General features: G+C 35.7%; 1 protein-coding gene across 6 annotated transcripts in view; it reads left to right on the top strand.

Annotated features, from left to right (window-relative positions):
• Positions 1–16,818, top strand: part of HELZ (helicase with zinc finger) — a 152,963-nt gene that overhangs the window by 44,281 nt on the left and 91,864 nt on the right. For 4 of the 6 annotated variants that reach the window (XM_060133081.1, XM_060133086.1, XM_060133083.1 and 1 more), the window contains 5 exons: positions 1,113–1,188; positions 3,259–3,457; positions 3,925–4,032; positions 5,072–5,369; positions 12,318–12,585. In XM_060133081.1, the coding sequence (XP_059989064.1) occupies positions 1,113–1,188; positions 3,259–3,457; positions 3,925–4,032; positions 5,072–5,369; positions 12,318–12,585 (949 nt within the window). The remainder of the gene's footprint in view (positions 1–1,112; positions 1,189–3,258; positions 3,458–3,924; positions 4,033–5,071; positions 5,370–12,317; positions 12,586–16,818) is intronic. The other 2 variants (XM_060133084.1, XM_060133087.1) reach the window with 2 other exon arrangements.

Genomic DNA, 16,818 nt, shown 5'->3' with positions numbered 1-16,818 from the left:
CGTAGAGGGAGGTCTTTTCTCCTTTCTCTCTATCACGGGCTAGTACAGTTACTACTTTTTGGAAGTGCTGACCTGTAAGCTGAGTTGTTCCTGCCACAGTGAAAGTCTGTGATTCTCCTCTTCTCCTGCCAGGGGAAGGTGAAGAGAGACTGGCATTCATTGAGCGTTTGCTAAATGATGTCTACCACGTAGTGGCTTTCACAGAAACGAGTACTGACTTCTTAGAGTCTTTCTTCATCTTTTTGATAGGTGATAAAACTGATGTTCATTAAGGTTCGGTAATTCTCCCAGTCACGCAGATAGGAAGGGGTGAAACGCAGCTTTAAACTCAGCCGGGCGGAGTGTGTTTTGGGGGCGGGGGAGCACAGTGACTTGTGAGGGGGTAGAAAATGGCTGCAAGGTCCTGGGACACTTACTGCTGCCCGCTCAGCCTCTAGAGCTCAGCCGTTCTCTCTGACGCTTTGTTTTCCTGGCTTATTTGGGACCTTTTATCCACGTGCATTAAAACGCATTGTATTCAGAAGGAAACTAATGTTATTTTTTAGCTCCTATCTCAGAATTCACCTTTTTGAACTTCATTTCAATTATTAAAAAAAGATTACTTTATTCAGTGCCATGTGTCAGACAGACCCTAAGGAACGTGGATGGTAATGTGGAACTTCTTCTCACTCCATATGCAGTACTGGAATTTGTTTTACAAAATTTCCTTCCAGGATACCATAATTTTCTCATTCCTGAAATAGTTCCTAATAGAGACGCGACTCATACTTAAGAAATGACAAGCATGCCAAACACATCTCCCCTTTAGATGCCAGGCAGGAGACTGCACTTGGAAGTATGTCTGCCAGTCGCTGGGGTAGAGTAAGGGCCATTGATTTGTCTTAGCTGCTGTGTAACTGCTTCTTCAGTGGTTTCTAAGTTTCATATGCTAAGTGATTTATAATTCGTTTGATTGGTAGAGGGCTCTTTTGGTAGAGGCAAGCATGTCATGTTCTTTTTACATCATCTGAGATGATGTGTATGGAGGGTTTATAGTATTTCTTACACATTAAAATATCAGAATTATCAGCAAGCCTCAAATGATAAGACTATATATCCTGATTACTCTCTAGGATCTTGTAATGGTTGGCATTTCCGCCCACCACCTAGGGGAATCACAAGCAGCGAGGAATATACTTTGTGTAAAAGGTAACGTGAATTTTTTTTTTAAACCAATGACATGTCTTTATTCAAAGGATAGTTAATTTTCCTTCACTTTTTGAAAAGTAGTAATTCCGATTTAAAGAAGATAATATGTGAAGGAAGAAGCATAACAATTGAGTAGAATGGTTTATTTTCAATTTGAAACAGAAGCCAAAATGGTCATTATCATTAAATAATAAAAATCAAAACCATATTGATGATCCTTCTTTTAATTATAAACAACAGTGATCTAAATGGAGATTGTTAAGACTTCTGTAATACCAGTTGGATTAATATGACTCAATTTAATTGCTGATCTCGTTTATGTGAAATTTACCTAAATTATGGTGATTGAAGTTGAAGTTACCTTATTTAAACTGAAATGGAGCATAAAATAGATAAAGAAATCTTAAATTATTTTAATAACTTTTCTAAAAAAGAGAAAATCTATTATCACGTAATCTTATATAGAATTTATGAGTAATTTATATTTGAAGGGCTAACCTTTCAAAATTTAATAATTATATGTTAAGGTAGAAAGAATTTTTAAAGTTACATTAAGAAAGGTTCTTTTTATAAGAACTAGAAACTATTGGTTTTTTAGATATAAGTTCTAATTACTCTGGGTTGCTTTTGATAATGAAGGAAGTTTGATATGCAGCTTTGATGATTGAAGAGTCAAGAGGTCAGGTTTGATTTTATTGTAGAAATAAAGAAACTAGGTAGTAAATTTTTAAAATCCTGGTGGCATCAATGTTGTAGGAGAGGTAGAACGTGATCCTATGCAAAGGAAGTATGAGAAAATTCATAGTCCAGATGAGACTATCAAACCTTCAATTTTTAGGGAAATAATTTAAAGCAAAGCAATAGAAAGACAAAGAAATATTTGGCTTATTACGACATACTGAAGAGAAACAAATGCATGATTTTAAATGTGTCTTAAGCATAAGAGAACTTAATAAATAGCATAATTTAAGTTCAAGTACTTTATGTATCATCAAGAAAAGCTTTAAATACACTCGTCTTTTCAAATAGGGTGAAACACTTGATAATGTACACTGTGCTGTGGTTCATTTTGTATTTCTTATTATTCATATTTTTCCAGTTGAAAAATTATCTATAACATAACATCGCTTTTATCCATTTGCTATTTATAGTTTGATTTTCATTTTTTCTCTCAGAAGATCTTTTATTATTTTTTGAATGTTTAAAAACTGGCTGGATCTATTATTTTATAGAGTATTTAAAACTTAAAAAAGTTACTGATCAAAGTCTTGCATTTTTATCTGTTTTGACCATTGAATTATCAGTTGAATTTTCTGAGTCATAAGCATTGAGAAATATTAACCCTATAGCCTCTAAAATGAACGTTTATGAATTTACCCATTGAAGAATTTAATCTGACTATTGAATTAATTGTGATTCTTACATAAAACTTTTATTCTTTATTTATTTAAAACTTCAAGCAAATTAATATAGTCCAATATTTTCAATGAAATATAGGCAATAGTAATGTAGAGAAGAGTGAAGGCATTACATTTGAAGGTGAAAAGTAGAAGCCTTGAAATGTTAATTCAGTGACATATTACTTTTTTTTTTTTTTTTTTCCCAGAACAAAATTTCTAGTATGTGGAAAATTTTCTTTAGGTCGTATCATTTTGGGAAGTAGGGCATACCTGTGCTTGACGAACTAATCCACTTGATGTCAGTGTTGCTTTAGAAAAATTCCGCTCTAAGAGGAATTGTCTAACAGAGTTGTTATATCATGAAGGAAGCTACCTTTGCAATGCCAGTTTTTGTGGGTGGGGGGCGGTTATGAATATGTTCTGCTTTGTCATCCCCTTATTCCAGAGAAAGAGGTCAGTGAACATGGGGGGGTTGCTGTTTTGATTAACTGTTACAAATGTTTCCTAAACGTCTTCTTCCTCTTCGGTGCAAGACATGTGATAAATATGGCCTTTCAGGAGATGAAGTTTTGTTTTTGTTATTGGAGAGTCGGAGGGCAAATGCTGGAAGTTTATCTTTTAAATGGTCCAACAAAGTATATGATAAAACAGTCTTTCCTATTCTACTTAGATTTTTAGAGCAAGGAATCTGTAGGTATGGTGCCCAGTGTACTTCAGCACATTCCCAGGAAGAACTAGCAGAATGGCAGAAAAGATATGCTTCACGGTTGATAAAATTGAAACAGCAAAATGAGAATAAACAGCTCTCAGGCAGTTACATGGAAACCTTGATAGAAAAGTGGATGAATTCATTATCTCCTGAGAAAGTGGTGAGGAAAATAAACTGCATTTTTTTGTTTGTTTGTTTTAAACAGTGCCCTTGTTTGAGTCTTGACTTTGTTTCGTGCTGTATCTTGGTTTATTTCCCTGTCCTCTATATGAAAAACTTGATTCTTGATAAAGTGTTTTTAGTAGCAAAAGTAGACCCATTTGCTAAAATAAAGAGCAGAACTAAACCATTTGTTTGGAGACTTGCAGGTATTATATTAATTTGTCTTCATTCAGGGAGTTTTTATTGCCATTTTTTTTTGTTGTTGTTGTTAGTTTTCTTATGTCTCTTACTTTAGCTTTATTATATTTTGTGCTTATAAAAATAACTGAAAATTAATGTATAAAATACCTTGCTTTGTAAACAGTTCCATCAGCATCTTTACCGTTAACATTTATTTACCATGCCAAAAGTGTTTGTTTGTGTTTTTAGGAATAAAACGTAACATTAGTTGCTCTCTGTTTTCAGCTTAGTGAATGTATAGAAGGAGTAAAGGTAGAGCATAATCCTGATCTGTCCGTTACTGTCAACACCAAAAAATCTCACCAGACATGGACCTTTGCTCTCACTTGTAAGGTATGAATTTTGTGATAGTTAAAGAATATAAATGTCTTTCAGTTTTCATAAAGGCTTTTTGGACCTTTAAATCTGTGTGTTGAAAGAGCATTGAAAATGTTTTATTCTAAGTACATTTTTATGTAGGTTCTATATCGTGATAAAGCATATTTCTGTATTTTGATCATGAAGGGTACAGATTTTTCTTAGATTTTGAGATAAAAGCTTTGTAGATGTTTAGATACTTGCTTATTTATTTATTTGGTGAAGAGGTCTTCGACATGTTGTCTTCCAAACTTAAAACGTAGGATGGGGTTCACGGCTTGTAGTTAACTATTTAAAAATTGAATTGTTTAATCTGGTGGTTCTAAGATATTCAAACAATGAGTTTGTTTTTAATTTTGATTTAATGAAATCACAAATTCTGTAATAACGGGTTTTTAATATGAGACATTTTTCTGCAGTGCTTCCCATCCTGAATTATAATATTCAAAGTTTAAGAATGAAGCAAAGTAAAATATTTCTGTGAATATATGCAGTGGAAAAGTTTTGTGTACTTTTTTGTGATGTTTCTTCCACTGTACCATCTGCATCTTGGGATGAAAAATCTGGGAACGTTTAGCTTTGGCCTTGAACCCAATTCAGTGTCTTCAGAGGTCACTGCTCTCCTATGAGGACTTCCTCCTTGAGGCTAGATGAAACTTTTTTGGGCCAAGGGTATGGGCAGTTGGAGGTGACGGTGCTACAGGGCGAAGGCTTTTGCCGCAGTGGAGGACGAATGTATCACAGAAAGAGCAGGGAGGCTAGTAATGGAGCGTAAGTATATCGTTTTTGAAACTGTCAGCCTTATTGAGGTATAACTGACATCATAAATATATCATTTTAACAACTGAGTTTTTTTTCTTAAATGGCTTATGAGTACAACTTGTATTTTTAACATAGTATCTTAGAAGCATGGGAAAGTAAAAGTCCCTTACGGCAATATTTTCATTGAAGAGCCCAATTACAACTGGATTTTTCACCCCCTTGTACTCAACAAATTATTCTAACTTCCTTGTAGCCTGCAAGAATGCTGTACCGTGTAGCATTGCTTTACGATGCTCATCGCCCTCATTTTAGTATCGTTGCAATATCTGCCGGAGATAGTGCTACCCAGGTGTCACAAGAAGTCCCAGAAAACTGTCAAGAATGGATAGGAGGAAAGATGGCCCAAAATGGATTAGATCATTACGTGTATAAAGTCGGGATAGCATTTAACACAGAAATATTTGGAACTTTTCGCCAAACCATAGTTTTCGACTTTGGATTGGAACCAGTACTCATGCAAAGAGTAATGATTGATGCAGCTTCTACAGAAGGTAAAATTTAGCCTTTTTTCCCCTGATAACGATGTATTAAAAGGCACTGTAACAGCACCATTAAAAGACAGGTATTGGCCCCTAAATATACCATGGACAGGGAGGGAATAGTAAGAAAAAGATCCCAAGTTTATTGACTCATTTACTGTGTAATGGGATTAGAATGGTTTGCATTATGCCCTGGTCACTTCATACAGTCATCAGGCAAAGCTTGCTTTGAGGTTCCCCAGACTTGTGTAAGTAGATGGTCAGGTCTCCTTTGGTCTACCAACTTCATTTGATGATTTTAGCACAGTTAAAACCTTTCAGTATTAGTTTGGGTAGAATGTAATTTCAATGGTAATTGTGAATACACCTACAGTGTCTATTTCCATGTTCAACTGATGGTCCAATTAACTTTGCTGATATTAGTATGTTATCTCTGAATGGAAAGTCCTAAAAATAAGCTTTCATAACTTGATTTTACTAGTATAAAGGAGACCACAGTGCCTTTAATAGGATCTGCTTTCATGTTCTTGGGAAGAGGTCCCTGGTTTTAACATGCAGGCACCTGCAGAAGATGGTGAATTACTTTGTGAATTGTCATGTTACTGCCTAAACCTCAATTTTACGCCAAGATCCAGCTGGATAAGGGAAGGAAGGGCATGCTAGCCTCCATTTCCTTGGCTCTTGGTTGGATTTATAGGTGCTTTATTTTATTTCCTGAGCACTAAATATTTATTTAACAGGCACTTCGTATAGCAGAGCTATCTGAAACTTGCTGTTATATTGGCTATAACTAAGCATATTGTGGAGGATGTTTTTCATTCTGTCCACAGTGTCCCATTTATGAGAACCTAGAAGTTTTTTTCATGAGTAAATGCTAGGACTTTATTTTTTGGACATAACGAACAGGTGGAACTGGTTCTGTCCCCTTACCTTTAGCTGTGAGTAGGGTTGAAGCAACATTTGTGCCAAAATTGAACAAGTAGGTGTTACTTCTTGTATCTGTGCTCATATTATTACCCAGACTTCATTTTACCCATATTTCTCATTTACTTTGATCCCTTTTACCTGTTTTTATTCTGTTGTGTTCTGCTTTTGTCATCTTTCTACTACTCTTTGGAATAAAAATATGTTAATTCCCATAGCCAAACAGATACAGTAGTTGATGAAATAAAAATACTTGATTTATATTTACTAATAGAGCAGTTAGTTGGCAGATTTTTTTCTGTAAAGGGCCAGATAGTAAATATTTTAGGTGTTACAGGGCAGATGATCTCTATTCCAATTACTCAGCTCTGCATTATAGTGAGAAAGCTGCCATAGACAATATGTAAATGGATGGGTGTGACTGTGTTCCAATAAAACTGTATTTTCAAAAACAATGCAGGCTGGATTTCTCTTGAATGCAGTGGTTTGTTTACTCTTGCGCCATTACGTTGCTTTTAGAGACTAGAACTTGAGAACTACTGGATTGCACCTTTCTTAAATCATAAGGAGATTTAAAATCATAGAGATACTGACATGCATCTCCTACTCTCAAATATAATTCTAAAAGGATGTTCTTGGCTTACATGTGGGTTGTACTTTAAAAGTTTGCTTTTAGATTGTGGCTTTTAACTCATGACTCATTTCCCATAAAAATAAGTTTGTAAGTGTTGTCAAAAATCTGTACTAGTTAATAAAAGCCTATTTAATTAATAATATAAAATATTAAATATCTGCAATAAAAAGAGGAAATGAGGAGGATTTCAGGGCACCCTCATGGGCTTGAGAGATTGAGGGTGCTTTGGCGGCTTTTGCCCCAGCTATGTGCTACTTTTCTAGTTGGAGAAACAGAGCAGTGGACAGACTTCAGAGTTAAATAGAACTGGATTCAAATCCTGATTTTCTACTTAATTCCTGTATGACCCTGGGCAGAGAACTTAACATCTCTGAGCTTCGTGTGGAAACTTCTGGTAAATGGGGCTAGTAGTATCTGTCATAGAGGATTATCGTGAGAACTGGAACTAAACCTTGCACAGCATCTGGCACGTAGCAGGCATTCAGTAGATAGTAGCTGCTGATGTTATCATTAGCCATCATTAGGATAATTTCCGGTTTGCAAACAGAAAGAAAAAAGGAAGAGAGAAGGGTTTTTTGTTTGGTTTTGTTTTTGTGTTTTTGTTCTTCTAGTGAGGACCCAGACTAGGGTGCAGCCAGGGGACTGAAGAGCAGAGATGAAGACCCAAGTTACTGAGGCAGCAGCACTTAGAGATCTTGGCAAGAGAAGTTGTCCCAAGATGAATGATGTTTTGAGACTGGTAACTGGAAGAAATAAAGAGTCTCATTTCTGATGTTTCTGATATATCAGTTTGAAAATATAGTAAAATTTATATTTGATTCAGATATGGTAGCGGGAATTAATACAGACAGGGATGTTCTCCCATTTGGGACCAATACTATATACCCTCCCCCCTTTCTATACTACTATATCCTTTTTCTTAGTGACCTTTTTGCAGTTTGATATCTTTGCCTATTTTCCTTTAAACAAGGTCTTACTTCTAATTATGTTATGGAAAATAATTGAATAAAATCAAGCATTTTCTTGAACTAATTTGGAAACATTAAAACAATTTCACATAGTGAAATTTGTTTTTCAAGGACATAGGAAAAACAAATATTACAAGAGAACAATATAAAATCTACAAAATGTATTTTCTGATAAGATATTTTGAACATTATAAAGAGAAAAACTTAAATCTAGGTTTAGGCAAGCTAGATGACATTTGATTGGCTTTTTTTGTCGTTAATTTAGCTGACCTGTTGTGCTCATTTTTAGTTCTGTCTTTGATATTTTTACTACTCTCACAATTGATGTAGTTTTTTTCATTGTTTTTTCCTTGTTGGTGAGGTTCAGGTACAGAAAAAGGCATTATATGAACTAAAAAAAATTTTTTTGGATTAAAGATGTGCTTCTCACAAATTTGTGGCAAAGGACATTTACAAAAGAAGGAAGTTAGTGAGTTTCCCCCTTGCTTAGAACACAAACTGCATTATACACTTTATACCTCAATTTCAGTCATAGAAGATTTTTGCTTGACAAAACTGATCTGGAATTCTGCTTTGAATATCTGGAAGCTACATGTTGGAAATTAGTTCTTATATTTAAATTTGAAAATGGTATTTATTACACATTACTTTTAGTCTAGCAATGTATGTTAAAATTAACATTAAAAGTACGTCTTAAAAATTATCTCTGGCTGTCAAAGTTGTTGGTAAATTAAGGACATGTTTATATATATAAATATATAATGTTTACTATTACGGCGTCAGAAAATTAATAGAAAAATTGATTTAAAAAATAGGGGCTTCCCTGGCAGTCCAGTGGTTAAGACTCCACGCTTCCAATGCAGGGGGCACGGGTTCAATCCCTTGTCGGGGGAACTAAGATCCCATATGCTGCATGGCGTGGCCAAAAAGAAAAAAACAGAACAAACAAAAAATAGTATATTTGTCAATAAAAGATAAATGTAAATGAGTAGAAGCATGTAAAAAGTGTGAGGTACTCCTATGTTGTTACTCCGCTGTTTTAACTTTTTATTAGCCTCATTAAGAGAACAGACAACATGGATAAGCTAAGAGATGTTCATCTTACGTCTGAGTAGCTCTTTTAGTGAAAGGAACAATGTTGAAATGGATAGCTGAAGTCGTAGTTTGGGTTTCCTTTGGGATTTTGTTTTATTGTTGATTTGGGCTGTCAAGATTTGTAAAGCCACAGACCAAAATGTTTCCTAAGGAAGAGTGTTGTATCCAATTTTGGAATTAGGAATCATTTCGTCTCATTCTCTTTAAGTCCTAGATAAATATACCTGTTTTTAATAAATCCCACATTTGAAATGCATTTACTGCATGCTTCTTGTGTGTCAGCCTTTGTGCTGGGTATGTAGGACACTGCATGTTTTTCTCCTAACTTCTTATCCACGGTCTAGGGTTTGTTAAGGATAGTTTTCAAGTCTGCTGTACTACATACTTCAAGATAAAACAAACCAACCCTTTGGATGCTTTATTAGAATAGTAACTATGTGGCTGAAACGAGAGCAGTTGCTATTCACAGTAATCAGAAGGGTGAGGGAAGTTGGGAAGCGAATCTTGTGTCAGACTAGTTATTCCAACCTTGGATTCTATTTTTGATAGTAACAGTTCTTCCGTACGTTATCTTCAGGAAATTATGTTCTAATTATCAGGTACGTTCTAATTATCTTTAACTTTTTCTTATGAATTTCTCTTAAAATACATGTGTAGCTTCTGCCTATCATATCTCAGGGTAACACATTCCGTAGGTTTCTAATTTGTCAGCGTTTCAGGTTTATTATTACAGGAATTGGTTAATAAGTCAGTGTTAAACTCGCCCTAAGTGATTTTATGCATATTGATTCTAACCTGTTCACTTTTCATCTTTGCAGAATGTTTTTTTTTTTTTTTTAAATTTTAGCCTAGTTTAGACTGAGGAAGAGTGCTTTCTTACCATGGATGGACTGGCTCAGGCTGCCCTGAGCAGTGTTCACATCTGGGTTGCATGTTAGCTGGTGCATGTGCTGCATGGGGGGCGAGATGAGCCCCAGGACTAGAGTGTCCAGTGTCCCCCTGGGGGAGCCCCAGCTTCCTCCTTTGTTTAAAGAGGAGCTCTTAAGACCTAATGACCTTTAAGCACTGTAAGTAGGTGGGTAATTAAACAGGTTTAATAAGAAACTTTTTACAACTGAGAGGATTGGAGGCAGAAGTTTGTCTCAAGTTGAACATGAGCAGGGAAAGAGAAGTGGTTTTTGCAGAAGAAACCCTCAGTAGTCACTGGCCCCAGTCCATCTCGGACGCCTGAGTTAATGGCCAAGGTCAGTGGTTTGTAGACTTTTTGATGCCGGCACACATGGATTTTCCCAAGATTCTTCTCCCTGCTCCCCTAGCTCTCCCCTCTCCTATATTGTATTTATAGTTATTAAAAAGATGGAATAAAATTTAACATTGTTTCGGAATTGTTTTGAAATTGTTGTGCTACCAGCTGAAGACATTCATTTTAAGAACTTCATAAAATCAGGGTGGGAATCATGGTAGTAAATAGGTAAAATGAGAAAAACAAATACTATTTCTCATGCCACTTTTCCCAAAAAGCCTGAATACTTTTAGCCCAGAGTAGAATGATTTTCTGCAAAATTTGCTTTGTATATTAAATAGGTGATACAAAAAGCTTTTTTAAAGGAAAGCTGTACCATTTTAAGTTTGTTATTATCCCAGTTACTTAAATGGCAGTTAGGAATAGCTAGTGACTTTTTAAAGAATGTGAATATAATATTGATGTAGGTATAGTCTGAATCAGTTTCTTATTTAAAATAAAATTATGAAATATAATTTCCCTATGCCCAAAGAATAGACATCCTTTTATTACCTATTAACTAAATTCTTCAATACTGCACAGAGTTTAGTGTTTTTTTTTTTGAAGAGCTGGTTATTTGGTTTCTGTACCATTAGTGTTTCTCCTTTTGACTTTTGAATTAAGGGAAGAAAATTATGTACATCCTTGCTATTTTGTTAATAGTATCTGATCTTTAGTGATGGTATAATCTGTTTTAGGAATGTTGGCGTTTGTATAATTTAAATATTTTTTATAGCTATGATCTAATGAAAGGATAGGAAGGGCCCAATTTTAGAGTGATTTAGGAACAAAATGTGGTTAGTTTATGAAACTTCTCGTGAGGCTGTTGCAAAAACAGACCATCATTATCTCATCCAGAGGATTTTAAAAATGCAAAATTTTAACAAGAAGACCATCTTTATATATTGATGGTTATAGTTGTGTTTATATTGCCATTTGATGAATAATAAAACTGGCATGTAAAAATGCCTTTTCAAGGAACAAAGATTAGAAATTAGGACTTGTACATTTTGATCTTTATTATGATACCAGGATAAACTATTTTCTAATATTGAGAAATTTCTCTTGGTGGATGACTATACTTATATGTTTATAGTTTATATATAACATTTAAATATAGCAAAATCTGTCACTAAGCAAGATAAGACAATTATACAATCTGCTCTCATTTCAAAGATAGCACAGGATAACTTGTCTTTGCGCTTTGGAGACTGATCTCTGTTTAAACTTTTTATTATTTCTTCCTAAAATTTTAACTTGAGTTGTAAAAACCATCTTTCCAATTAGGTTATATTAAAACTGGATCTTGGCCTAATGAGTTAGTTAAGCAAATTTTTTTTCCCCTTTTGGTCAAGTTTCATATTTCTAGGTGTACGTGTGTTCCACCCAATAGAAAACTAAAATGCACTGTGGATAGAGTGAGGCTACCCAATGCTCAGGATTTATGTTACGATGTATTTCACCCGGTGCTGGTATTCTGCTGCATTTTTTTTCCAGAGCTGTGAAAACTTGATCAGTCGTTCATTTTGACATTGTGCTCTACTTACCATGCAATTTAACTGAGGCTAAACTGGATTTTTCTGAAATGGCATTTGAATAGTACATTTTATCACTTTTAATGTGGAATTTAATGTGGGAATAAAACACAAAAGGTTTTTGTTTCTCTAGTAGGAAGAGAAAAGTGATTATCACCTGATGAGATTTTGTCTTATGAGAAATTTACCATACTTTCTTCCTGCAGATCAGATTTCTCTTGACTAAAGGATTAAGTTCTAAATGTTAATCTATATTTTTTAAATGTTAATAACTATTTCTGGTATGTCCTAGCCTGAGGTACAAAAAAATATTTTTTACATGAATTCTTATTTATGTTATTTTGTTAACCTAGACAAAAACATATTTCTCACATGGGGAAAACACTCTGTCAACTGGGGTTTTATATTGTTTCATTTTTAAGAACTTTAGCATACAAAATTTTCTTACCAAAATGCACAGTGTATTATTTGAGAATTTTAATGTTGTGTTCCTTTATAAATGTGTTTTTTGTTTCCATTTAGATCTTGAGTACCTGATGCATGCAAAACAGCAGCTAGTAACCACGGCTAAGCGTTGGGATTCTTCTTCTAAGACTATTATAGATTTTGAACCTAATGAAACTACTGATTTGGAGAAGAGCCTTCTTATCAGATACCAAATTCCTCTCTCTGCTGACCAGCTATTTACCCAGTCCGTTTTAGACAAATCATTGACCAAGACCAACTATCAGTCACGGTTGCATGACCTCCTTTATATTGAGGAGATAGCCCAGTATAAGGAAGTCAGCAAGTAAGTTACTTTAGAAACACTTTGCTTTTCTTTCTTTCTTTTTTAGAATCTCCCCTTTGGATAGTATTTTTCATGTTTAAAATACGGAGGGGTGCCTAAGCGCAGCCAGGTGGTGAAACGGTTGTTATTCAGTAGCTGTTATCCAGGATTGGTATATGAGCTTAAGGGAAGAGCTGTGCTCACCTTGGCATCCCTAGTGCTCCCTAGTGGCATCCCTTGCTGCCGCGTGCTGGGAGTATAAACGCATGGTCCCTGCTCTTCAGGAGGTCTCTGTCAGTGGGAGGGCAAACACTCAATGATTATTTATCGAATAAATGTTCAAAAACTGAAGGAGACCACATATTTTGAAAAATAATCATGAAAGTAGTATTGAGGGAATTCATACTGGTTTCTTACATTTTAATTATAAGGATTGGACTATACAGGAACACCTCAGAGATAGTGTGGGCTTGGTTCCAGACCACCACGATAAAGCAGATATTGCAGTAAAGCAAGTCACATGAATTTATTGATTTCCCAGTACATATAAGACTTAGGTTTACACTATTCTGTAGGCCATTAAGTGAAATATCAGGATGTCTAAAAAAAAAGGTACATACCTTAATTAAAAAATACTTTATTGCTAAAAAATGCCCACCATCGTCTGGCCTTCAGCAAGTCATAATCTTTTTGCCGGTGGAGGGTCTTGCGTCAGTGTTGCTGGCTGCTGACCGATCAGGGTGGTTCGTGGTTGCTGCAGGTTGAGGTGGCTGTGTCTTATTTTAATTTCTTAAAATTGCTGCATCGATTGACTCTTCACGAACAGTTTCTCTGTAGCAGCAACACTGTTTGATGGCATTTTACCCACAGTTAGAACTTCTTCCAAACTGGAGTCAATCCTCTCAAACCCTGCCACTGCTCTATCATCTACGTTTATGTCATATTCTAAATCCTCTGTTGTCATCTCAGCAGTCTTCACAGCCTCTTCACCAGGAGTAGATTCCATCTCAAGAAACCACTCTCTTTGCTCATCCATAAGAAGGAACTCCTCATCTGTTAGCTTTTTATCACGAGATTGAAGTAATTCAGTCCCATCTTCGGGCTCCACTTCTAATTCTAGTTCTCTTGCTGTTTCTACCACATCTGCAGTTTCTTCCTCCACTGAAGTCTTGAACCCCTCAAAGTCATCCATGAGGGTTGGAATCAGCTTCTTTTATTAAACTATGGTTAATGTTGATATTCTGACCTCTTCCCATGAATTACAAATGTTTTTAATGGCGTCTAGAATGGCAGATCCTTTCTAGAAGGTGTTCAGTTGACTTTGCCCAGATCCATCAGAGGAGTCACTGTCTATAGCAGCCATAGCCTTATGAAATATATTTCTTAAATAATAAGACTTGTTAGTCGAAATTACTCCTTGATCCATGGGCTTTAGAATGGATGTTGTGTTATCAGGCATGAAAACAACATTAATCTTGTTGTTCCTCTCCATCAGAGCTGTTGGGTAACCAGGTGCATTGACAGGAGTAGTATTTTGAAAGGATCTTTTTTCTGAGCAGTAGGTCTCAACAGGGGACTTAAAATATTCAGTTAACCATGCTGTAAACAGATGTGCTGTCATCCAGGCTTTGTCGTTCCATTTACAGGGCACAGGTGGAGTAGATTTAACATATTTCTTAAGGGCCCTAGGATTTTTGGAATCGTAAGTGAACATTGGCTTCAACTTAAAGTCACCAGCTGCATTAGCCCATAATGAGAGTCAGCCTGCCCTTTGAAGCTCTGAAGCCAGGCAGTGACTTCCCCTCTCTAAAGTCCTAGGTAGAGTCTTCTTCCAACAGAAGGCTGTTTCATCTATACTGAGAATCTGCCGTTTGGTGTAGCCACCTTCACTAAGTATCTTAGCTAGATCTTCTGGATAACTTGTTACAGCTTTTTGCATCAGCATTTGCTGCTTCACCTTGCACTTCTACTTACATTATGGAGATGGCTTCTTTTTTCAACCTCGTGAACCACCTCTGCTAGCTTCAAGCTTTTCTTCTGCAGCTTCTTCACCTCTCTCAACCTTCATAGAATTAAAGAGAGTTGGGGCTTGTTCTGGATTAGGGTTTTGTTTAAGGGACTGTTGTGGCTGGTTTGATCTATCCAAACCACTAAAACTTTCTCCATATCAGCAGTAAAGCTGTTTTTCTTTCTTACTATTTGTGTGTTCATTGAAGTACAACTTCTAATTTCCTTCAAAAACTTTTCCTTCACAGTCACAACTTGGCTATAACTGGTACACGAGGCCTAGCTTTTGGCCTGCCTCAGCTTTTGACATGCCTTCCTCACTAAGCTTGATCATTTCTGGCTTTTGATATAAAGTGAGAGACATGTGACTCTTTCTTTCACTTGAACACTTAGAGGTCATTATAGGGTTATTAACTGGCCTAATTTCATTACTCTTGTGTCTCAGGGAATAGGGGGTCTGAGGAGAGGGAGAGAGATGGGGAACGGCCAGTTGGTGGAGCAATCAGAACACACACAGTTGTTTCCTGTCTTGCACGGTTGCGTTTTGTGGCATCGCAAAACAGTTAAAATGGTAACATAAAAGATCACCATAACACATATAATAATAATGGAAAAGTTTGAAATATTGTGAGAACTACCAGAATGTGACACAGAGACATGAAGTGAACAAATGTTGTTGGAAAAATGGCACCTGTAGCCTTGCTTGACTTAGGGTTGCCATAACCCTTCAATTCGTCAAAAACGCAGTATCTGCAAAGGACAATGAAGTGCAGTAAAACAAGGTAGACCTGTACTTTTACGTGGTCACCTTAGAATTTCTCTTTTTGAAAATGGATTGAATGAAACCTCTCAAGATTAGAAAAAATGTATTTCGGCTTGAGGCTGAATTTGATAATCAGGTTTATCTTTTTATTTTTTAAAGAAAGATGATTTTTTTCAAAGCAGTCCAGATATTAAGAGTTCTTTTTATGTTAAGTTTTAGTATGAGATGTGTGGAGATGGTAAGAATAATACTGCATTTCATTTAAGTTTTAGAATATGCTTCTGAGTTCTTTCAAGATTTATTTTCAACTTCTCTTGTCCTCAGCTACATGGTGTTGTGCATTCAGTAATGATTCCACCTTGCAGTGAAATCGATTTCATTCTGAGATATACATTTTCAAAAGAAATTGGCTCTGGCTGAAGCTCTCATGTGCATGTGCATCAGAGTGTGTCGTGGCCTGCAGGACTGGGGCATTGTGGCTGCCCAGCACTAAAGCTGGCAGGACAAGCTCGATACGCGGACGCTCATTTCATCATTGCAGTGGCTGAGGCCTCTGTTGATTCAACCTTGGTTCTGTGGCTCTGCCTCAGTAGACCCAGCTGTTTTTTGGCTTATTACCATGGTTGACTTTTGTTGTCATTCATTTAGTCAGAAATTGCATGAAGGGAAACTCACTATATATAGCTTTGAAGTGTTTTGAAAGTTACACTCAAGAGGTATAACTATTTCTAACATAGACGGAGCCATATTTCTTTTAGCTGGAAGTATGGTTTTAAATCGGCCGGAAACTTCCATGGGCTACTATTCTGCCATTTCCAAAAATGTTAGGAATCCTGTAAGCTTTCAAGTTGATTTTAAAATGTGGCATGGAACCATGGAAAGATGGTTTTCCTTCTTTTTAAGACGTATCTTTGTTAATTATAGGATATATTTTGTATTTTAGGTATTTCTGAGTTACTAAATCTCAAAAATGCATATTATTTTAATACTTAAGAACGCTTACTAATGTCTTTTTAGTTTCAGCCTGTTAATCTTTTAGAAAAATTAAATATTAGTAGCTGTAACTTTGAGAAGGTCTCTAATGTCTGCATCTTGAACATATGGTGACTCTTCTGTAGGAAAAGCTGTATTTCTTAGTTCTAGTGTCTCTGCCTCAAGAGTTTTGTTGCAAGGCACAACTCAATGTCATAAAAGAATTCTCTTATTGCTTTAAAACTGTGAGATTAATTTTTCATGCCTGCTAAATTGTCATCAAGTGTTTTGGGATGGTAGATTCTAAAATAGATGTAACAGTAAAACTTTAATACATTACCCAAGTTAGTTGAGAAAACATTATAGGATTACAAGAATTTGTTAGGGAATAATATGAAGTAGGTGAAATGGGAATATGGTGCCTGGAAAAAAAATCAGATTATTACAAGCATGTAAAATTAATTCAATGAACAGAATTTATTGAGTATTCGAAGTGTTAGGTTCTAGGCTGG

This window comes from Lagenorhynchus albirostris, chromosome 20 (assembly GCF_949774975.1).
Source record: "Lagenorhynchus albirostris chromosome 20, mLagAlb1.1, whole genome shotgun sequence".
NCBI classification, from domain to species: domain Eukaryota; kingdom Metazoa; phylum Chordata; class Mammalia; order Artiodactyla; family Delphinidae; genus Lagenorhynchus; species Lagenorhynchus albirostris.
Note: the sequence above shows the minus strand (reverse complement) of the source record. Positions and strands in the feature narration are given on the sequence as shown.